The 24,135-nt window shown below is 46.4% G+C and overlaps 1 protein-coding gene across 7 annotated transcripts in view; it reads right to left on the bottom strand.

Moving 5' to 3' along the window:
- Window positions 1–24,135, bottom strand: part of INPP5D (inositol polyphosphate-5-phosphatase D) — a 1,036,816-nt gene that overhangs the window by 749,458 nt on the left and 263,223 nt on the right. For 6 of the 7 annotated variants that reach the window (XM_069617886.1, XM_069617890.1, XM_069617887.1 and 3 more), the window contains exon 3: window positions 16,439–16,589. The exons of the other annotated variant lie outside the window; for it this stretch is intronic. In XM_069617886.1, coding sequence (XP_069473987.1) covers window positions 16,439–16,589 — 151 coding nt within the window. The remainder of the gene's footprint in view (window positions 1–16,438; window positions 16,590–24,135) is intronic. 7 annotated transcript variants of the gene reach the window in all.

Below are 24,135 nucleotides of genomic sequence, written 5' to 3' on the forward strand. Positions count from 1 at the left end.
CGAATACACAAAGAGCAGTTTTATGTTTCTTTATAAAACCTTTAAACAATTGGTATGAGTCGACTGGGTTTGTTGAAATTAAAGGAGTTCCATTTTCTCTCTTGACCTCCCTGTGGGCTCCCTACACTTTAGCCAACGCGCCCCTATCCCAAGAATGTTCCCCAACATATACTAAAGCATGGTAAACCCTACTGTCTAAGTCAACGCTCCCTCAGATGAAGTCATTCAATTCAAGGTTGAACTTGGTAAATTAATTAGTCCATTACAATGTAAGTGGAAATGTAAACACAAGTATTTATTCACAAAAGCGGACACTGCACGCCAACACGTGTTTCAGCCCTCTCCGGGCCGTCCTCAGGGCGTATTAACATTGAGATGGTAAGTAACTGTAAAAAAAAACCTTAATGATCCATGACCAATTACATTTAAACCGAGAGTAACCACATTGTTGTGTTTTGCAAAGTAATGAAATAAATCCGTCAAATTTTGATTATAAACATAAGCCAGGTAAAATATACAGTGCAATGGAGGAGTGGAGGAAGAAGCAAACAAGGGAGAGGGTAGGGGGAGAGAGGAGAGAAAATATTATTTTCAAATTAGAAGTGAGTTGGTTTTATACAATCATTAATTACTGTATTCCAAATCACTAATTGTTAGAACAGTCTATAAAGTTGGTAATTAATAAAGCCAGGTTGTTACACCTTATAGACAGAGTGGACAATCCATTACAATGGCGTACCTGATAATTGTATATTGAGAGAGTATCAGTCAATCTTCAATGAATACATTTTCTGGTACCTATAAAAATATAAAAGTGCATGTTGTAGCCTAATGGGTACTCTATGTTCTGAAATGTAATTGCAACTGCGAGATTATAAAATGACAGTCTATGCTATACAATGGTGTTTGCTCGCTTACCTAAGGTTAGGTTTCTTGATTATAACTCGGTGAAAAATGGTTTGCTGGATAATCCTAGCGTCTTGAGTGTTCGAGCGAAATCTGTTTTAACAAAAAAGATACATGAAGGAATGTTGTAAAGTGTGCTTGGTAGTACTACATACTATTAGGAAAGTCACTGGTCACGGGAGCGCTCGTAACGCTTACCTTAAAACGCCTCAATGCGTGTGCAGCACGGCGATTTCTGCCGGCTGCCTGCAACTCCCTGGAAGGAATGTGGGTGCGGCTGGGTTAGCCTATAGCTGCTCAGCCAGACTGTTTGATAGTTCCGGTCATGTGACCGTCCAGTTGCTGTTGCTTAGCAACTTTGTGGGTGTCAGAGAAGTGCTCGGGTTTGCAAGTACAAATCGCAACTTGGCTTTGAGCGTAATTAATACAGGTGCTCCTTTACTTTGTGAAAGCTGGGAGACAAGAGTACATTTTAGCATGGTTAAACAGAACTAATTAAATTCTTGCACTAGCACCGCTTCGCTAGTGTAATATGGGATTAAGGAATACGTACCCAAATTGAGTAGTAAAAAACCCCCAACAACCTAGTGTTAGGGGGCCATTTATCTAGAATGGGTTTTAAATGTTGACATTATAGTCGTCTGGTCCTATTATTCAAAATTATGCAAACTATCTGTATTGGTGTAACGACAGTGAGTTACGGAAACCAGTGTTATTATTGAAAGCGTAAACGGTCAGGTGGCCAAATTTACACGTTGGTTGGCTGTGAGAGCGATAGTAATGAGATATAGCTAATATTTCATGTGCAAATACACCTGAATGATATAAGTTGTTACCAAGGTAATTGTTCATGTAAAATGAGATTTAGTGTTTGATAGGGTATAATGAATCTAATTACTATGCTGGTAGCATGTGTAAAGTATATGTTGGAGAAGGATTTTTGCATTGACCCCCTAATCTACTGGGTTGACATGAGAAGAGCAAGATACGGTTAATAGAAATAATGATCCGATTGGTAATGTCTCATAATTGTAGTCCAAAGGGATTGTCCACCCCTCTATAGTGTAACACCTGCCTCACAGAGTAACCTTAAATTTAAACATTGTGTTGAGATTAGACATTTTGTATTAAAGAAAAACATTCAATTCATGCTCTTCATGCTCTTGATTGAGTCCAAGTTGAACACATCTTAGTTTACATATCATCCGGGCTTCCGCTTGTCGTAGATACAGTTGTCGATCACCTCCTCTAGCATGCGGTTTGATGTATTGCAGACCTACAAATCTGATTTCCTTTCTGTGCGCCATCTGGTGTTCTTTTTGCCAGTGTACTGCAAATGGTAATTTGATGTCTTGACTGTTGAGATTTGCTAGGTGTTCTCTGATTCTAACCCTCAGTTCCCTGATGGTACTGCCAACGTAAACCTTCTTACAGACACAAATGATTCCATATATAATATATTTGGAGCGACAATTAATGAAATCCGTAATTTTGGTAGTCAAATTACCATGACAGGTAAATACTTTGGTAGGCGATAAGGCAAATTGACAAAAATTACAGGTCCCACACTTGTGGAATCCGCTGGGTTTAATGCTCTGCGTAAGCCAATTAGTCTGTCTTACAAATTAAACATGTGCATGTAAACTGTTTGTGAGTGTGTGCATATTTGTTGCTTTGGTACTGTCGATGCATTGTTACTCTGTAGCGCACAGTGCTGCCCCAGATGCCTGCAGGTAAGCAAAATGGAGTTTTCCTACTGAGAGTGCATGTGGCCGAAGTATATGTTCAATCACAATTTAAGTGTCCATACGACTACAGAATTGGCCTCATGTCTGCATCTTCTCATTCCCTTTTTAATTAGTCGTGGCACCGGACGTCTGTCAGTTGCACAGCTATACGTATGCGTATGTCATCCTCTGTCTCCTAGTAATGCTGCCCCTGTCGCCACGCCTACCGAATCATGCCACACACTACCTCATTTCAAACTGTGCTGCTGCCTACGGATTTCGTGTTGCAAAGCTACCAATTTATGACTGCGTCATGGCTGGCTGCCTGGGGCCCATTGGGAGCAAGGAGCAGAATGCTCAAGTGTACAGTGGGCGTGTTAAATGGCCCATTGCCTTGATTGATGCTACTTGCTAAATCCTCATACTAAGTAACATAAGGAAACGAACTGCCATTTTTTTAAAGGAACCTTTATTTAGTTGTTTTGGATATAACAGATCTTCAGAAGCAGAAGAAACAACCTCTGAAGCTACTGATATTGATAAAGAACTATTTGAGGGGTCCGTGCCCAGAAGAGGGGGACCCAGGGGCGAAACCTTCACCCAAAATAAAGAACCGAAGGTCCTGATATTGCTAAGGGCTTTTGCGGATCGGAGTCCAACAGAAGGGGATCCAAGGGTGGATAGCCATCGCCCTAAGGATGCTAAGATTTGAGAGGGGTCAGCACCCAGAAGGGCGGGATCCAGGGGTGAGGATCCCTCATCCTAAGTGTCATAAGAATACGAACTTTCATTTGTTAAAGGAACTTTTATTTCGTTATTTAGTACTTCAAGAGAAACGAGACTTGGCCATCGACGGCCCTGATAACTGAAAGGGAACGGACGTCTCGTGCTGGGGAAGCTTGAGAGTGTACTGTGCTCCACGATCCTACCTTACCCCATGCTCAAAACGTGGGCAAGGGAGACCCAGGCTACTGCATCCTGACATATTATTTTATGAACACTTCTTCCTTTCTTCTGAATATTATCCCACACTCTTTTGTATTAGTTCTAAAGACTGGCAATCGGTTTTTCATAGTATAGGACCTTTTATTTGACACAAAGGCTCTAGGACTGCCTTATTTTTATATGATGGCGGAAGCTTGCTCCCTTCTTAGATTTGGGTTAGGTGTTTTTCCAACCTGCATACAGTTTAATAAACACCCTTGAACTGTGATCACTTGTGTCTGTTTTTACTCTTGCCACCATGAGTTCCTTACAATAGCGACCCAAACAACAGTATAACATTCTAAAATAAATAAATGTTGAATGAAGATTGTATCAAAAATCTATACATCGATGAACACACCATATGCAAAAATAACTAAATAGAAAAACACTACATAAAACCCACCCTTGAGGAAAGAGCACAGAATAAAATAAGCAGATACAACAAGATGCTGGATCCTGGGTAATGACTGAGGAGTGATTGGCAAATAACTACAATGTTTGTAAAAAGGATATGTTCAGGTGAAAAAAGGTTTTAAGTGACGTAACACGTCTCTAGGGCCCAAAACTGGATCATGGGGGCAGTTAGCAGTCAATAATACCTTTTAATGGTTCTTGTCAGGTCGACAGCATCAAACCAGGCTTTTTGGTGCTGTGCGAGTCAGTCGAGCCAAGTTTAGGTGCAGCAGTACATGTAGTCCCAAGCGGGAAATGGGCATTGAACTGGCTTCAAACGGTAGCTCAGAGCAGTTTGAGGGTGGTGTTTGAGTGAGAGAGTTCGGATGGCTCACCAGGGTCTGTTTGAAGATCAGGTCCAATGCGAGATCTGGTAACTGCTGCTAGGGTCGGCATGAGACACTCCAGTGGTTCAAGTCATGGTCCGGTGGTGGTCCAAAACTGTCATTGTGATAATTCGAGGTGCGGTTCAAAAAGGTGGCAACTCGATGTCGAGCCGGTTCGAGTGATTTGGTAAGACTGAATCTGGTCAATGCATGAGGCGATGATTCCAGCGGTTTGAGACGAGGTCCTGCAATGAACGGTTGGTTTGAGCCAAACAATTGACGGTTTCAACTTGGGATGCAGTGGCGTTGGATTGAAGCTCGCTATGGTTCGAAGAAATGCTCAACCAATTGTGGGTCATGAGGACCACCAGGGTCAGTTTGACAGTCAATTTGACTGCAGAGATGAGGGTAACTTGATCTGCAATTTAGGTCGTTCCGTGCAGTGTTAGAAGGTCACAGTTCGATTAGTGCCTCAGTGTCTGGTCAACTCCCAATGTGCCCTATTGGATGGTTAGTTGACCGAGCGTATATCCCTTTGGACACTCAGTCTTCACCTATGCTGGAGAACTTTGGAAAGATCCAGTCTCCCAAAAGAGATCCAATACATTCTTCCTCAAGTTTTTGTTCAAGCTTTAAATCAAAGATGGAGCCATCCCTACTTTTAAAGGAGAAAGTCTACGGGTGACTGGTCAAAAGCAAACCTGCTTCAAGGGTCCAATCCCTGTCCTTGGTCAAGTCGTCTTTGCCTTCTGATATCACACACAAAGCCCTTTGTGCTCCAGGAAATGGAGGGGACAGGAAGGAGGCAGAGAGAAACAAGATGGTGGAACCTTCTAACAACTGTAAGGAGCTTCCACTGACTACACTAACGCTGCCCCCTTTCCTTCTCAATAGAATCAAAAGCACTTTCGGTATGCAGCACCCTGGTGTGAGGCTACTCTTTTTCTGAATGGGTGTGCCCTTTTATTCACGTTCCAAGCAAAGCTTCGTGTAGAGTGCCTGTCTTTCCCGAGAGGGTGTTACCTGCCCTTACAAAGGAACAAAGAGAGGCAACCGCCAGGGCAACAGTCTTGCGGGCAGCAACAAAGACAGCCTGGCTGGGGGCATATAAATGACCCTTCCACAGCTGAGCTGGGCTCACAGGGCTAACACATGTGTGATTTCAAATTGATGTGGCTTGGATAATTATGAGAAATGCTAGCCACCATACCACAAACTCAGATATGGCTTATATTTACAGTTTAACCAGTTTGCCACCAGGATAGCATTCTCATAGTTATGTCTTTCTTTGAACAGTCGCATATATATATCTTATATGCAGCCCGTGAGCTGCACAGTTGTTGCTGCAACAGTTAAATGGGCACCTGTGCCTTCTAAACCTGCTCTGTACCACTGTAAAGCAGGAGCTTTAGGTCAGGCTACTGATCCTGCATGGCACATATGCACACTATGCTTTTGGCATGGAGTTTATGTAAAGGGAATCTGAATAGCAGATTACACTTTCGAGCATGGAATTGCCTGCATCATTTTAATCATTAATTTAAAAAAGGGCAGGGCTTCGACATACTTGCTAGATGGCAATTTCTCAACCTCCTCCCTGCCCCCCCAGCCACAAAGGTTGAGAATCACCCTTCTAAGGGTCAGGCTCACCCTCAAGGCAAGACCCTTTCTGGGTGCCATCTGGATTAGGATGTTCAAATCCAGACCTAGGTAGCATGTTCATTTTAACTCTCTGTAGAGAGATGGCCCAATGCGCAAGCTCTAGATTCTTCTCAACTCGTTTTTCTTTGATCCCATCAGTCGTCTGTAAATGTAAGTAATGTGCTGATCAGCAATGGCTGAGCTCAGAGACACTGAGTCTACTCCAATTTCATTTCTACATGTGCCTGTAGTCTGGGATTCCTAGAACTGATGTTCCGCGCAAACCAGCATTCCAGCGCTGCAAAGGTGTTTGGCAGGCAGAGGCGTGCTGATTTTTCAGTGGTGTCTGAACAGTCACAGATTTAATATGTGGTCCCGCATCAGCCAGGATACCTTGGGGAGAGCCCAGCTGAGAGAAGTTACCTTTCCTCTCACAAGACCACACAACCACAGATGGTGGATTGAAGGGGTCTGGTGTGCCTTCTCTGTTTTGTCAGTGCCTAATCAAACTGGACGGAGTGCATGGTTTCCATTTTTAAATCCACACACCGATTATGACAAGTGGTCAGGTGTCCCAGTCACATCTAAGTGACCAGCAAGTGTGTCTGGGACCAAGTACAGTTGGAATCTCCTCAGGCCTCTGTGAACAATCAGCTTGTGGCCCGTCCACTGCCCAACACTTCGTGGGCACTTTGTCTGTGACGTGCACAAGGCCTTCACCTTGAACCTGTTCCTGGTTCAAGAATAGGTCAATGTTCTCGCTCTGCACCTTTACCACTTATTGGAGTAGCTCAGGACCTCTGCCTTGCACCTGCTCCTCTGTCTGACTCAGCACACTCACCAGGATGGGACAGTCTCTCTGTACCCACCAAAGGTCAGCCAGGCCTGCGACTCCAGCTGAAGACAACTCATTCAGTTCTGGCAGGTGTGATGAAGACAATGGAGTAATCAGGGATTCCCTGGTGGGAACCTCCTCCCATGTGGCCAGGGTACGGCATCCGCTTCCTGATCCTGACACTTGGGGGGGTTACATGAGGGAGGATCACATGGGAGGAGAAAACTACCGGGCTGATGTTATGACTTCATTGGATGAGTCACAATGTTCCCCCTTTCCAATGAGAAAGACTCTCTGAACCCCAAGACCTTACTGGCCTATTGTCAGATAATGAACCTCCCCCATAGAGGAAGTCAAGAAACCTTTTCTCTACATCATTCTAGTCAGGCCCCCACTTTGCACCGAAACACCCACAACTCAAACATAACACCTCTTGCTCTAGATGCACCTTATGTAAATTCCAGAAGAAAAACCATTTAAGGGTTAAAAGTCCAAAAGGTAACCATGACCTCTAATCTTGATGTACCTTTTTGTGAAAACCATGAGAGAAAACATCTAGGAGTTGAAAGCCCAAAGGAGGTTTTGGACTTCAACTCCCATAACCACTCAGGTACTGAGACGAGGAGAACAAGGGAGTTAACGCAGAGTGATAGGCACTCGAAGTTGCAACATGCAGACTAGTTGTTTTTCCAAACTTGTGAGGAGCACGACATTTAAAAATGGCAACTGCACTAGAGAGCTTGAGGAGGCGGAGCGAGCTGTGCAGAGCACAAAGAGACGTTGCCATTCACACCGGGGCTCCTGAACGCAAAGCACACTGAGAGAGCTGGCAAAGCAGATGAGGCAGTTGGGAAAGGAAGAGGAATGCTGCATGTGAGCAAGCAGGGCTGTGGAGATGCAAGGAGCAATGTAGGAGCTCCTGGAGGTTCGGTCGCTAGGCGATGCAGTAGACTTAATCCCAGACCGAGAAGGAGAGCTGGCATGTGACCACGGAGCTGCGATCGTTGCTGGGGAAGCACCCACACACTCCAACCTGGAAGGCAGAGGAAGAAGCCATAACGCACAGGTACGAGCAACGTCGGAATGATGGAAAAGACTGGTGAGTCTGCCTAAAGCAGCTGGGGACCCCAGGGCTTTCCGACAACTGATCCAAGAAGTTATTGAATGGTACAAGATTGCCAATGCTGAAAATATACCAAGGCAAAGCTGGTTTGAATGCATCCAAGGCAAAGTACAAAGGCAAGATTCAATTAGAAGAATATTTGAATGCAGAAAAGAAAAAATATAAAGGCAAACCCCAATGAACTATAGAAGCACGAGACACCAATGTGGGGGGAGATTTGAGCAGGTACATTTGAGCAAAATATTACCACAAAGAGATATACCAAGCAGCACATGGTATATGCTACTCTGGTAAATCTAAGAACGGTGAAAAGCATAAGAGCTCTGGAAGGTGAATAATCCGAGCAGCTGAAGTTGGTCCATCCTCTGGATCTTTAATTTGGAGACATTTTTTCGTTGGAGTCATTCTTACACTTTTGGTTTTGTACACTTTTTCTAAAATCAAGTCAAAGACATTTCCTTGCACCTTTTCAGGTTTGTTTATAAGTGTGAGGGTCAGGATAGGTTGCATTGGACACAAGGACGGCTTTTTAGTTACTGACATCCTGACACAGACAGATCCTTAGTTTTAGTTTCTGGGTAGGTGTGTTCCTCTTTATACCTAGGTCTATAGGGCGTTTTTCCAACCCATTTTTAGTTACTAAAATGTCTTTACTTAAGAATACAACAACCTTATGTCCCTCTCTCATTTCAGACCCCTCACACAGTTTATTCAGGGATGAAACTTCCCTGTTCCCCATCACAGGTTCCTTTTCTATACCAGTAGGCAACCCTGAGATCACTGAACCTGGTGCTAACACCATAGTCACCTCAGTGGTCACTGAGCCCTCTCTAGCAAGAACAGGTGCCTCAGGGGACTTCAGGCTTGGACTGGGAGCTACCGGTGAGACTGGTCCTTTGCATGCTCGAGCTGAGTAAGCCTCAGGACCGCAGCCCTCAAGCACTTCCTCCTTTGCTGCTTCCAGAGCTTTTGGTCCAATAAGCGTTGTGACTATGTCTGAGTCAGGGAGGTCATTACCTAATAGACACCCTACTGGAATGGAGTCCTTGACAGCTATAGTGTGCAGGGAGGGGTTAGCCCCTCCCACTAAGCCCTACCATTTCCAAGGGACAGTGACTCTGACTGTCAACCCCTCTTACCTACAGGTTTGTTCTGGGGGTGCAGTGCCCCACCTTCACCAGCTGCCTGACAGCTGTGACACTAACAGAAGTACCATGTAAGGTGGGAGACGTTTCCCTGTTTCTGGAGACAAGGTCCACAAACATCTGAGTCTTGGTGGGAACTAGGGCCCCCTAAAAGGACCCCTACCGCTCACACTCTGAGTGAGGGACCCTTTGGCCATTCCCTGGCCTAGTGGGACTTCATCTTTTAAGATGCCCACTCTGACTTTGGCTTCATCCTCCACCGTAAAAAAAAAATGGCCTGCTTGGGTTTACCCTTGCAGGATAGGTCTCCCTTCCTATGTGTGGAATCAATGCATCAAAAACAATCCCGGTTTGTTGAGTGTGTGGGGGCCTCATGCAGTGCATAATCTAGCAGCTTGCTCAGTAGGGGCTTTGCAGACATGGATGGGAGGTCCGGGACCAAAGCACAATGTGTGTATGGCAGTGTACTAACAGTGTGGCTCTTAACCCTAGGAGGATGATAGCGAGTGGAGGAAGGTAAGCACATTGTGGTCTGGCTGAAGACAAGCCTACAAACACTCAAAATAAAAACTGCTGCTCTGACTCATTACGCTTTTTGCTACACAGGATGGGATTTCTTAAAGATGCAGTTGTAACGTTGTCACGTTGATGTTCCAGTGTTACGCGGGGGCGGGACGGGAAGTTGCAGGGGGAAGTGATGTAACGGGGAGCGGGATCGGGGAGTTGGAGAAGGCTGGAGAATAAAGAGGACGTTTGTATTGCACGCTCCGTGTCCTGCCTCTGTTTATTTGCAGCGCGCCCGACTCATATCAAGGCGCGACAACGGTGACAAGGATGGGATCGGGGGCAGGGCCGTGCTGGTAGGAATCCAGCAGCCCACCCCCGCTCGAACACAGAAACGCTCGCAGCCGCGAGCCGAGCCGGCGGGAGAAATCATACGCGGCCCGGGCCGCGACAGTGGGGCCAAATCGAGACAACGCTCCGGTGCCTCGGCCGAGGCCCGGCCCACCATTAAAAGACACCGCAGCGCCAGAGGAGAAGCCCGGACCTCGCGCAGACCGCCGGTTCGCAGCTGCGAACATCGGGCCTATGCAGCAGGGAGACCACGCCTGCTCTACAGGCCTGCAGAGGGCCGGAGGCACGTGAGCCCACGCCCATAGCTCGGCAGGCGAGCACGGAGGCCACAGTGCGCCAGGCTGAGCGCCAAGGAGCCCTGGAAAGGAGCAAGCAGGGTAAACCCCCCTCTCTTTGATGGTGCTCGTGCCCCGTGGGGCAGCCATTCCAAGAGCAGAGGGAGGGGCCACACAACAAAAGAAGAGCAGGAACCAGCCTTCCAGGCAGACCACGTGGTGAAGAAGTTTGTAGGACAAGATGATGGCCAAGGGGGGCAGGCACAAGGGAATGCACTCCCAGCCCGAGGAACACCTGCACCAGACCACGTGCCCTATCATCTCCCAGATACCCTGGCGGCCCAGATGCCGGGAGCATTTGACGTGACGGACACCAGCAACATGGGTCCCCGGTGGACCAAATGGATCCGAGATTTCGACTTATATATGGGAGCCACAGGCCCAGTCGCCGACGCACGCCAGGTATGTCTCTTAACGCTAGCGGTGGGCCCGGCAACCCGAGATATCATTGACTAGATGCCTCAAGACTCCATAGATTCGATCAAAGACCTCAAGGAAGCATTAGCGGCATACTTTGCACCCCATACAAATGTTGATTATGAGAGACACCTATTTCATAGCACCAAGCAGATCAAAGGGGAGTCCATGGACGCCTACGTCATGCGACTACGCACCAAGCTAAAGCACTGTGACTTTGCCAACTACTCAAACACAGAGGCACTACGATCGCAGATCATCTCGGGGTGCGAATCACAGACTTTCAGACGGAAACTATTACAGAAATCCCGCACGCTAGAAGAAATTCTGGCACTGGCACGTGTAGAAAGAGCCATTGACTCCCAGGTCGAAAGCTTCGGCAACACCACCATAGGGGAGAACGTCAACAAATTACAACTAGAGAGGAAACCTGAAGAACTCTTCTGCTACAAGTGCGGGTTCGAGTACCCGCACGAAGGGACCTGCCCAGCCATAGGCCAACGGTGCACCTCGTGCGGCGAAGAGGATCACTTCAAAGCCGTCTGCAGGCTGTTTCGGGACCGTGGCAGAGAAAGGCCCAAGGAAAACTCCTCTCGCCCTCGAAGTAGGCACGGAGGGTCGATGGGCAACAACCCCAGCCCCACCACAGAGGCGGCTCAACACCGAACCGCAGGTGACCAGAAAGACCGAGAGTCGGAAGAAGATCGGCAGAGGAGGAGAGAAAGACGAAAACTCACCATGCGCCCGAGAATGGAACGCAGATCACGGCGCCACGTGCGATATCTAGTGGAACAATCCCCCACAGAATCCAACCCCAGCTCATCAGAGAGTGACCGAAAGAGGAAAGCCTACGTGTACGCCCTGGGAAACCCCACCGCGACCGCCCACAGCCCAACGCTCATCATCAAGTTACAGGAAAGACCCACAGAATTTCTCATAGATACGGGCGCCACCTTCAATGTGGTGAGTGAGAAAGTCTACAACGATCTCCCACAAAAACCCAAACTGCACCCGACAACCGTGAACATATATGCATATGGATCCAAAACACCATTGAAATGCCTGGGACAGTTCAACGGTCTGTGCAGATACAAAGGCCATGAAATGAAAGTGCCAATTCATGTGCTAGCCACCGAGACTGATAGCGGGTGCGTCCTGAGTTTTAGGTCAGCGGCAGACATGGGGCTAATTCACATCTTATTCAACATCATGGTGCACAAATATATAGATCCAATGGAATTGGTGAACAACCTGTATCCCAAGATCTTCAAAGGAATTGGCAAGCTCTGCAACAGACAAATACGGCTCCACGTGGACGAATCAATCCGCCCCATCGCCCAGCCCTACCGGGGAATTTCGGTTAACATTCAAAAAAAGGTGGAAGACGAACTCCAAAAGCTGCTCGAGCAAGATATCATCGAGAGAGCCACCGGACCCACCACATGGGTCTCCCCGATTGTCCCAGTCCCCAAGAAAGGCTCTGAAGCCATAAGGCTATGCGTAGACATGCAACGCCCTAATCAGGCCATCAAGAGAGAAAGGCACCCCGCACCAAGAATCACTGACATGATACAACTGCTGAATGGTGCAAAGGTGTTTTCCAAACTGGATCTACAAAAGGGTTACCATCAGCTAGTTCTACACCCGGACAGCAGGAACATCACGACATTTGTCACACATGTCGGCCTTTTCAGATATAAGAGGCTCAGTTTCGAGGTGTCGTCGGCCGCTGAGACATTTCAAGCTGAGGTGCACGACGTTATAAAGCACATCCCGAACTGCTTAAACCATTCAGATGACATTTTGGTCTTCGGAACGGATACCAACAAACACGATGAAACTTTAATGTTGGTATGCAAAGCACTACATGATGCAAATCTCACGCTCAACAGAGAAAAACGTGAGTTTCGGAAACCCACACTGAAATTCTTTGGACATATCTTCTCCGCAGCAGGGATGACCCTGGACCCAGACAAAGTGGCGGCACTGAACGACACGGCGGCCCCAGCAAACGTGTCCGAGCTCCGGTCATTCCTGGGCCTCGCCAGCTACTGTAGCCGATACATCCGGGATTTCGCATCAGTCAGCGAACCACTCAGACAACGGACGCACCAGGACACCAGGTTCGAATGGACACAAGAGTGCCAGAAAGCATTTGAACTGATAAGGGAAAGAGTGGCCCAGGCGGAAAACATGTCCTACTATGACCCAAACAGACAGACCAAGCTCACGGTTGATGCAAGCCCTGTTGGCCTGGGGGCTATTCTGGCGCAAAAGGATCTGAGAGACCCGTCACGGAAACACATCGTGGCCTACGCCAGCCGTAGCTTGTCATCCGCCGAGACTGCATACTCCCAGGCAGAAAAGGAGGGACTTGCCGTCGTATGGGCGTGCAAACATTTCCATCTATTCTTATATGGCAAGCCATTCCAAGTTGTCACGGACCATCAAGCACTGTTGTTCCTTTATGGGAATCCGCAAGCAAAAATGCACCCGAGAATCGCCCGGTGGGGCCTGCGTCTTCAGGACTATGCATTTGAGATTGTCCACCGGCCAGGGAAAGGAGAAAACCCGGCGGATTTCCTGTCCAGAAGGCCGAGAGGGGACATCACGCCAGAACCGTCAGTGGCCGACAGATATCTTCGTTATCTGGTTCACCAGGCCGCCCCGGAGGGGGTCCACCTGGAGACACTGGCAAGAGAAACAGAAAACGACCCAGCCTGTTGCATCATCTGTGAAGGTCTGAAGTCAGGACAGTGGCGAAGGGCAAAGGAAAGGGGGAGGGAGGGAGGTGGCAAGGTGCAGGAAGACGTGGAGCGGCTACTGCAAGTGAAAGACGAACTCGCAGTATTAGAGGACCACATGATCCTGAAAGATTGCAAACTTGTCATCCCAGTGGCAATGAGAGCAAAGGTCATCGAACTTGCACATGAGACACACCAAGGCATGGCGTCCACGAAACGCATGCTCCGACAAAAGGTGTGGTTTCCACACATGGATGAGCTAGTGGAGGCCGCCCTGAGGGCCTGCCCCACCTGCTGTCTAATCACGCCAAACCGACACCCGGAACCGCTGATCATGTCGGAGCTCCCTCAGAAAATATGGGAGGCGGTGGCAGCGGACTTCTTTGGACCCATTGAAGGAGGGAAGTATGTTCTGGCAGTAATGGATGAGTACTCCAGGTATCCTGAGGTGCGACTCGTACCCGCCACAGCAGCACATCACGTCATCCCCGTCCTGGACCACATATTCTCAGCATACGGGATACCGAAGGTGCTCAAGACTGACAATGGGGCCCCATTCAGTGGACATCAGTTTGCTCAGTTTGCAGAATACATGGGGTTTCACCACAGGAAAGTCACTCCTCTGTGGCCCCAAGCCAATGGGATGATAGAGAGATTTATGGCCAACCAGAAGAGAGCCCTTCAAATTGCCCGGCTCACTGGCCAATCCTATGAGCAGGTACTGAACCAGTTGATGAGAGTTTATAGGGGAACCCCTCACAGTACCACTGGGAGGACACCAGCCGAACTCATGTTCAGACGAGACACCCAGACCCGCCTCCCCCAAGCAGAGGATGCTACGCCATCGCCCACTCTGGATCAAGAGGTACGAGACAAGGATGAAGCGGCAAAGACTCGCATGAAAGAGTATGCAGACGCTCGCCGTCCGTCATTGGGGTGGGTGATGTGGTAGCAGTCAGACAACCAGTGACGCACAAGCACACGGCCCCTTTTCGAGAAGAACCCTTGCTCGGCACTCAAAAGAAGGGGTCCATGATCATGGCCCAGGGGTCAGAGGGGTCCATCACGAGGAACTCGTCTCATTTCAAAGAACTCCCACCCAGCGGGGCCCGGAGACTAAGCGGCAGGGTGCAGATACCCATGGACCATGAGTCCGATGTCGCATACCAAGCGGATCAGTGGGACTCGGAGGACGCTGAGTCAGAAATCGGAAGTGCCCATGTGGAATGCGGGCCTTCGCCAGGACCAAGTCAGTCTCGCCCACAGAGGGCTCGGAACAGACCTCGCCGATTGAACGAGGAGATGGACTAGGAGCCCACCAGACCCTCGCTCGGTGCGAAGAGACTGGTAACTGTTTAAAAAGGGGGGAGATGTCACGTTGACGCTCCAGTGTTACGCGGGGGCGGGACGGGAAGTTTCAGGGAGAAGTGATGTAATGGGGGGCGGGATCGGGGAGTTGGAGAAGGCTGGAGAATAAAGAGGACGTTTGTATTGCACGCTCCGTGTCCCGCCTCTGTTTATTTGCAGCGTGCCCGACTCATATCAAGGCGCGACAAACGTCCTTATGAGATTGGCGGTACTGGTGAAACATGCCGTGTTTTAAAATGCCTGGACTGGTTCACAGGGCGTTTTTCAATGGGATAATCCCATTGCCAAATGCTTTGTGAATCAGGCACTGCATGTTGTCCGGCTCAAACCAAATTCTGAGTTTCGTATCGCAGCTCCTCTTTTCCAGCTACCTTTCTGTTGAGGAAAATTCCTCAAAACAAAAACCATTTCTGCATGCCGTGTTACAAATACCGCATACGGTATTACTGCATGCACGCATGTCCCAGATAGGGAAACAGAATGTCATGTGTACCTTTTAGTGTTACTGCATGCTTACCGCATGTGGAAACGGTAACTTCAATTGGCACCAAACTCGTAATGATTTCCTTAGTGCAACCGTCACCCAGATTTCCGTATTAAACACAAGGTGGCATGTCAGTAGCACTAAGGGAATTCCTAAACCAATCCAGTGCCCCACGGGACATAAAATCAATGCAGTCACTAAATACACTTCTTTAGGACCTATTTATAACACATCCGCCAGGACAGTCTTGGTCTGCTTTGGTGGCTTGGTTGCAAAACGATGCTGACTTGGGGAAGGACATTCTTTAAGACAAGGTGCAAGATGTGTGTGCACGATGCGCAGGAGCTCCAGCCAGTTCCTGAATGTATCTTCTCAGTGACATTGATTTTCACAGATTCCTCAGCATCAGGGGTCTGCAATCTGCGGATCCCCAGATGTTTTGCACGGCAACTCCCATGATCCCCCAGTATTGACTATGCTGACTAGGGCTGATGGGATTTGTAGTCCAAAATATCTAGCGAGACAAAGGTCGCAGATGCCTGCTTTAAATCCACTAATTAACTATTCATACTTTTGTAGTCTGTGCCTTATTGTGTTGTGTAACGAAGTGCAATGGAACCAGTATACAGTGTTTATACCGAATATTTTATATTGAATGACATTTATATAGAAACTTTTATCTTGAAAACCGTCATATGGAATGTATTTAGGGTGGGGTAAAGGGTTAAAAAAAATGGAAATGCTCGGAATGGGTTTTTAGGGGTGGGAAACAACAGGGATTTGGGGGCGAACCCCCCCCCCCCCCAAAACATTTTTTAAAAATGCATTCGATATAACGGTTTTCATGATAAAAGTTTTTATATATGGGCCCAGTGGAACCCAGCAGTCAGAGTGGAGCCAACCTCGTTTCCTTTTGGGCCTCTCAGCTATACAGAGGATCACATCTGCATTAGGCTGCCTGTATACACGCCACCAACAACTGTTGGTGACCCCTGGCGACTCCTTCCATGCGAAGGTATTCCTGTACATAAACTCCCCTGCCTGGGCTGTAATGTCTCCCGAGCAGCTCCAGTCAACCGCGGCCCCTCTCACCTGCAGTTTCTTCTCCGAGTTCATCCAGGGCCTCTTCTTCTCGTTGGACCGGAAATTGCAGGTGTGTGACCAGGCCTACGTTCTCCTTCCGATAAAACTCAATCAGCTCCTCCAGGTTCAGGAAATATCTCATCGGGACGCCTTCTGAGGCCTAAGAGAAGACATGAGGAAGGTGCGTTAGTGAGCGGCCAGGCGCTGCCCAGCTAGCAGGCAACTTGCATTGAAAAGCGTTTCCAACTTCAGAGGAACCAATGGGAGGGGAGCAGGCAGGCGGAAGAGCAGAACAGAGAGAAGGAAGGGCGGTATATGGAGCAGCATGCTGGAGGTAGAGCTGGGCACAGGGGAGACTGCACGAGGAAGAGAAGAGCACAGGGGGGCATACAGGAGGTAGTCGATGAGGTGGCACTGAGAACATTGGATTGGATCACACCCTGCAACCACCCGTCCCTCACAAAAAATCCCGCAGCTGTCCCGATAGCTTCATCCACTTTTGGTGGCAGAGCACGTCGCAAGTACCCATCAGCATTTACCAGCACGTGTCCCAAAAAAAAACCAAACAAAAATGGCATTGAACAAGAAGCACCAAGGACTGTTACCTACAGTAAGGGGTCCTTTAGGTCTTCATAAAGTCATGTTACCAAGGCTCCAGACCTTGTGTCACTACAGCTAGTATCTAAACACGTCACAAAGGATTGTTACCATGGTGACAAAAAGAGCATAGTTTGCCCTGTCGTCTGCAGGGAACCATTTTGGAGTCAGGCACCTCCGTGCTGCCCTTCTCCCCGCAGAAGATGATCTGCATTTATATACTTAAGTGTGGGGGAAGGGGCCGCACCCTCCAGAACTATGTCAAGTTAACATGGCATGGAGAGCTCTTTTTTAAGGGAACTGCAGTTGTGGTTCGTGTGCTTGCCCCACAGTCAGCAAACTCGGAACAATTATAAAATGTTATTATGGATGCAGCAGAGGGGGGTTCAGCCGTTAGGATGTAATGACGAGGTAACATAGGGGAAGAAGCAAAACTGTTTTGGTCCATAATGGCTCCAACTCTAGCTTCCTTGTCAAAGTCGGAACATTCCCTTGATGTGAACTGTATATATTCTTATCTCTCACGCATGAGCATCAGCCCCAGGCGTTCCCATCTCTGCCATCCGGAGGGGTGGCACAGGCTCAGAGCTGGCCGGGTCTTTATGCCACATAGCGCATAGATGGCCAGAAGACACGCTTTTTATGGGCATGCTTGGCCTTTGGCCCAATACCTTGTGCGCTTTTTGGTGGGGATGCTCTGTTGTGGGTTCTGGCACATTATACCTCATCCTGTCCATTTTTTGGGGTGCATACACATTGCAGTCTGCACTGCTCCCAAAGATGCACCGTTCCATCACCTATTCACCAACAGGCTTCTTTGGTAGGAATAGTGCCACATTCAATTTGCTGATTATGTTTTGCCTTAAACTTCTTTTTCAGGCTTCAAAATGTAACAGGAAGTTCTTCTGTAACTCCCTCAACAATAGGTGCTGTTCCGTACGGCGTATACCCCACTAGTACTCCGACAAGAATTTGAATGAGTGAAAAGTAGGCCAGGTATCTGGGTCAGCATTAATCAAGGACAGTAAGCCTGACCTGGAATGACCTCTATCCTCGTGATCCCTGACACAGTAGCCCTTGTATCCGGAAGTAAAACCCTTGACCAGTAAATTATTAAATAATCTGTTTGATATTTCCAGCATTTATTATTCAATGTCTCACCGGTAGGACAACTTAATATGTTTCATACATCTTCGCCCTACATACTTTTGACTAATAAAAGGCATTTTGATACATTTTGGAAAGCGAAAGGAGGATGTGGCGAATAACAGTTTGCTCGTCACTGCTAAGAATGTTTCTGTTTGTTTGTTTGTTTTATTTATTTATAGCGCGCACCTGACCCAAGGGTAACTGGGCGCTTGTATGACAAGTAACGGTTACATGGAACATATGCATATACATAGACCTTTTTATACAAAATAAATGCAAGTTATCCCATATCCAGTAGGGATGTAAATACCAGACACAGTATATAAGTAAAGTATGAGGGAGATATGTTACTCAGGTCGTCTAGCAGGAGGTTAATACAAGGAAGATCTGTCGTAGCGGTAGGTCGAGGCAATGTTAGCAGTAGATTGAGGAGTGGACTATAAAGGTTTGTTAAGTAGCCATGTGATAACATGTGTTCTGAATTTGTCAAATGCTTGGATACTTTGAATGCTTTGGTTAGGAGATCTGGTGAATCTGTTGGGCACTTCCCAGCTGAATTTGTCTGTGAGATAGGTGGGGGGGGGAGGGTGCTGGCTGGTTGAGTGCCTTGTGAGTGAGGCAAAGAGTTTTTAAGTCAATCTTTTCTTGTATAGAGAGCCACTTACGTTGCTTTCTAGTTGCTGTTATGTGCTCTCGCCTGGAAATGTTTAATGCCGCTCTAAGGGCATTGTTTTGAATAATCTGTGTCACACACCATCACTGAAAACGCAACGTCCAGCACATCATCCACTGCTTTGAGCCCTACTTGCAGGGGATCCTCGCTCTCAGTTAGGGCAAGGCTCCTCGTAAGTGCAGCTGAAGAGCAACCCACCAGCGTCAGCTGATTAAGGCCAAGGGGGAGGGGAATGGGAGGCGCGAATGGCTCTTGCAAACTCCAGTTCAAAATCATGTTAGTCTAAATCGCCCAATTCAACGAATCCATGTTCCTCCTTCCTCACCTGGTCCTCTTGCCATAACAACTAACACCCCCTCACTTTTCATCACCCAACTAAGGGAATAGACTGTTTTCGGTATTCTTTCTATTGTAGTTTCTCGGCTGGATACACTGCCTCCTATCTTAAACAAATAGAAATGCAAACTCATTAGGGAGCAAGTACTTGCTCCTTAATGCAAATTAAGGTGCAGCGTGGATGCAGATTCACTGCAAATGCAAAGGCTGGCTTTCCTTGACACCACACACTGTAGATCTATTCAGAATCTGTCGGGGCCTCCTTTTGGATGTGCCGCCTAATAGAAAAAGGGGGACCATATACAAGGATATTTACTTAGAAGCAGACCCCTCCCATTTTGATTCGTTTTGCCATTGGATATCTGGGTATACCTGGAATTCAATTTTGGTTTACAATCATTACAAAAACGAATGGTCAATACGACCTGGCATGTTTGTGCATGGTAGGCAGCATTTACATGCATTCCTATAGAATCTGTTTGCTTTTTGTTGGTGAAAAACACATGAGGATTCCATACAAATCCACAGTATCCCCAAATGCATCGAAATCGCATGGGGACAGCGATGCATCTGATTTACGAGTCTATATAATGAGGGTGGCAGGTTCGTAAACTTCAATTCGTGCCTTTGCTTAGCCTCACTAAACATTAACCTTTTAACTGCCATGGGTTTTCCCCCAAAGTGCCAAGGCTTTTTTGGTGATTTCGGTATTTCACCGCTCAAAACCTTCTAACATTTTCTCCTTAATTAACCCCTTAAGTGCCAAGGACGAGCTATCTCGTCCTTGGCACTGTGGAGGTAATCCCAAGGACGAGATATCTCGTCCTTGGCACTTAAAAAACGCATGATGCTCTGGAGAAAAAAAATTTAGTTGTACGAAATAAAGGTTTTATGGAAAGTAGGTTGGAAGGTAATTGTAAGCGAATTCAAATGAAGATGAGAGAGGTGTACTGATTTAAGAGAAATAGGCCTTATATCCGCTGCACCGGCCTTATATAGTCAGAGAGACTCCATTTGAATTACATGTATGCTTCTTGACAGAAGGGTGCTCCACGATTTGGTACTAAAAAGCATTATTTTACTCAGGGGCTTGCTTACTGCAGCTTCAGCACACGTGTGTAAATATGCACACGCTGCCAAAGTGTATTCTGGTTTCAGTTGACCTAACTTCAAATAGTATGTTGATAGGACAGTGGGCTTCATTACATGTTTGCCGGTCCGGAAACAACGGTGCCGGTAAGCCTACTGGAACTGTTGTTTCTGGACTGGCACACTACAACTCTGTGGGCAGGTGCCATCCTGGCCGCCAGTGTCAGACCTGCCGGTCGGGACGGCACCCACTTGCTGAGTTCTCATGGAAGCACTGGCACCGTTGTTAGCGGTGCCGGTGCTCTCGTATCCCCATGGGGCCTGACACAATTAACGGTGCCTGACTTTCCGGCCACTGGTCTCGGAATAGCCCGGTGGCACCGGGAAGTCAAGTGGCGGTCATTTTTTGCCTGTCTAGTGGCAACCCACCGGTTTTACCGGCAGGTGTTACCGCCGGACCCGTAATGAGGCCCAGAGTGAGAATAATTGGATAATGAGCGCACATCTCTGTTGGTATCTCTTGAGATGGCAAGAGTAAACCTGGAACGGCCAGGGCTCTTCTAGTTCTGCATAGAGACCCATTGTATCAATTGGAAGGAGTAACGATCTCCCTTTTCTCCCAAATGAAATCTTACATTCTTTTGGCAGTTGCATTTTAATCAATGAATTGAGAATCTATATAAGTTATTATATGGATGTGGATCTGGATTTCTGGACTGTCGTGTTCTGTCTGTTCCTGTGTTCACAAGGCATTGCTGCTATAAAACAATTTACCTAACTAACTTCACCGAAGATTTGAGACCCGAATTTGATTGTCATGACAGATCATAAAAACATGTATTCATAATTTTACATATGCATTTTATGCACTATACGTACTATATAGGCAGCAGATAAAGTGCCCCCCCCCCAAGGAGTCACTGCAACCAGAAACTATTAGCTAGCACACAGTGCCATTGCTTTTTCTTTACATATCTCAATTGCAGGCAAAGGCAGACAAAGTGATTTGGCCAGAGTCACATGATTTTACGTCAAATGCCACAGTAGGCTGTGATCTCACTTTCCATGTTTTTACATCAGCAACATCTGCTCACCCACCACTTTTGGAAAACTCTTTGGCCTCATTATGAGTTTGGCGGTGTAGCCAAAAACAGCGGTAATGCACTGGTTACAGACTGACCACTGCATTAACGCAAAGCCAAACTATGGGTTTGGAGGTAAGGTGGAGACAAAACACCCAGCAAAATGTTGGAGGTAATTCTGCCACCTTACCACCAGGAAATGGCAATTTCTGCGTACTACAGCCAGCTGTAATTTCGCCAAAATCCAGTCTCCATAAATGTTGACTAACACCGCCATACCGCCACTTGTAATCCAGCAATAATTCCGACGGCCCAAGCGGTGCTAGCAGTAAATCCATTTGGTGGTATCTCGGTGGATTTTCTGCTAAGATACCACCAAACTTATAATGAGGCCCTTTATGTCCACCCTCGTCCTTAACTAGATTACTGCCCTGGCATTCCGTTCTACTTTTGTACTCCATTCAACCAAGTACTAAACTTCACCACTGGCATCCTCTATAATGTACAAAAGTGTGGTTGTTCCCAAAACACTTTGGGAACTCCCGTCCCCTGCACACTATCGAATATCTGAAAAAATCAGAACAATAACTCAAGAGAGTTTCTGGATTTCGTTCACATATAATCTTTTAGGTAGAATTTTTGGAAAAACGAGAATTATGACAGAAACACGTTTCATGATACATAAATAATTTTCCTTAAACAAGTAAGCAAATATGCAAATATTTTCTGGAGACCAGAGATTTTCGTAAAATTATCCTTTTCTTTATTGTACAAAGCATATGGTGGTGCCCAACGCGTTTCGAGTACAACTCTTCTTCAGGGGCAATGGCACAATTGTTTCATTTTTCTACAAAGTGAAGAGATGATATAAGTCAAATTATATTAGCCCATACATATAGTTTATCTCTGTTTTTATCTCAGTTTAACTCAAAAATAGCGTCAACAAGTCATCCGTTGAACATAAAGTAACACATTTAAACAGGTGATCGTAATTTAAGAAAAATATTCATTAATACAAAAAAACACACTTGGAAACCATATAGTAGTGTGCTTGTTTTACACAAAGATAAAGAAGACCAAATGTTGTTTATATTCAGCTCGGTAAATCTGCTTATGATCCCATCCTCCATTCTTGAGCAAGAGTTTACGTAGTTATATTTGTACATGGAACTTTTTTTAACAACAAAAGCGTTTTTTTAAAAAAATGAAAAACAAGGTTATCTAATTGGCACTTTCTAAATGAAAGTAGGTGGATTGAAGACTTACGTATCTTAAGAAAAAATGATCGGTAAAAGTAAGGTGATTGCAAAGTGCATCTAGTGGTTGTCATCCAACACGGAAGGTTTGCGGCAAAAAGGTTCAAAGTCTGTCGACTACTATTTTTTAACTGAGAAGAGAGAGACAAAGATAAATATTTCAAATAGACTGCATCTAATCTAGAGAAAACCTGATGGCTACAAGTACTTACATGAAATATTTTGGAGGGAGGCGCTACAAGGATTGTCGCATCTGCCGGATTGGAGATGCGTCCACCCTGTGCAGCGTCTCTTTATATACTGACTGTGATGCTCTTTGTTAGCAAAGTGACATGCGCGGTGAGTAGCCTAAGTGCGCATGTGTAGATAAAGCTTGTCATGTCTACTGACGTATTTAGGAAAAGGAAGAGTTGCGCATGTGTAGGACAGATCTCATCATGTTTACTGACGTATCCAAGATCAAGTGGTTGCGTGGTGTACGTCAACCGTGTGACGTATCATCCGCGTCTTTCAAGTAAAAGAAACCAAAATGGTGAACCTTAGGGAAGCGAGTCAAAGAGTGCTCAGCAAAGACTAGATGTGAAATTTAGTATACCTGATCTTAAAAAGGTGTAATCTCGGGAATTGAAGTATTTACTAAAGAAGGTATGGTATTCTATACAACGGCCGCATGGGAGGTGGAATGTCGAAACAAGATGGTTCGGGTACATGTAAACATAAGGAAACATATGTATTGGATACGTAAGGATATGTATCAACAAAAACATAAACATAAACATAAATTCAACCATTAAACGATTCCAAATTACTGTATAAATTAATTAGTCTGAGCAACCTCTGCAGACGGTTTGTTATCAAATTTCATTTATATCTGCTCCTCATGGATGCACATTCTATTTCTGGAAACTGTAGCATGGTATCCGAGTCTTTTTTAGAAAAATATTGGCATAACATTTTTTATATAGAAATAGAACGGGAATCTAACAACGATGTATCAACAAATGCTACATTATAAGTAAGGGCCTAGGTAGTATTCTTCGTTCATCCCTAACGGGGTAAGTGAATCAAGGCAGTGTATCCAATATAATTCTCTTTGTGACAAGATTTTTTGTAGCTCACCACCTCTTGGAAGCGGCTGCACAATTTCGAGAATCACAACTCTCATTTGGGCCACAGTATGTTTGTGGTCTCTAAAATGTCTGTATACTGGGGATTTTGTGTTTTTGGTACGGATGTTAGATTTGTGCTCCGTCCAACGTTCTTTCGCTTTTCTGGCTGTTTTACCCACATAGTACAGTCCACAAGGACAGCGTAGAGCATAAATGACATTTTTTGAGTCACAGGTGGCATATTGTTTTAATAGTATTTTTTTACCTGTGTTGGCATGTCTAATGTGATCTCCCTTTATTACATTCGAACAATGCTGACAATTCAGACATGGGAAAGTGCCGTTTTTTGGTTTGTTAAAAAATGACTGATTGGACTTTTTCCTTCTTTCGGCTTTAATTAATTTGTCTCGAAAGT

This window comes from Ambystoma mexicanum, chromosome 10 (genome assembly GCF_040938575.1).
Source record: "Ambystoma mexicanum isolate Mex_15411 chromosome 10, UKY_AmexF1_1, whole genome shotgun sequence".
Lineage (NCBI taxonomy): Eukaryota > Metazoa > Chordata > Amphibia > Caudata > Ambystomatidae > Ambystoma > Ambystoma mexicanum.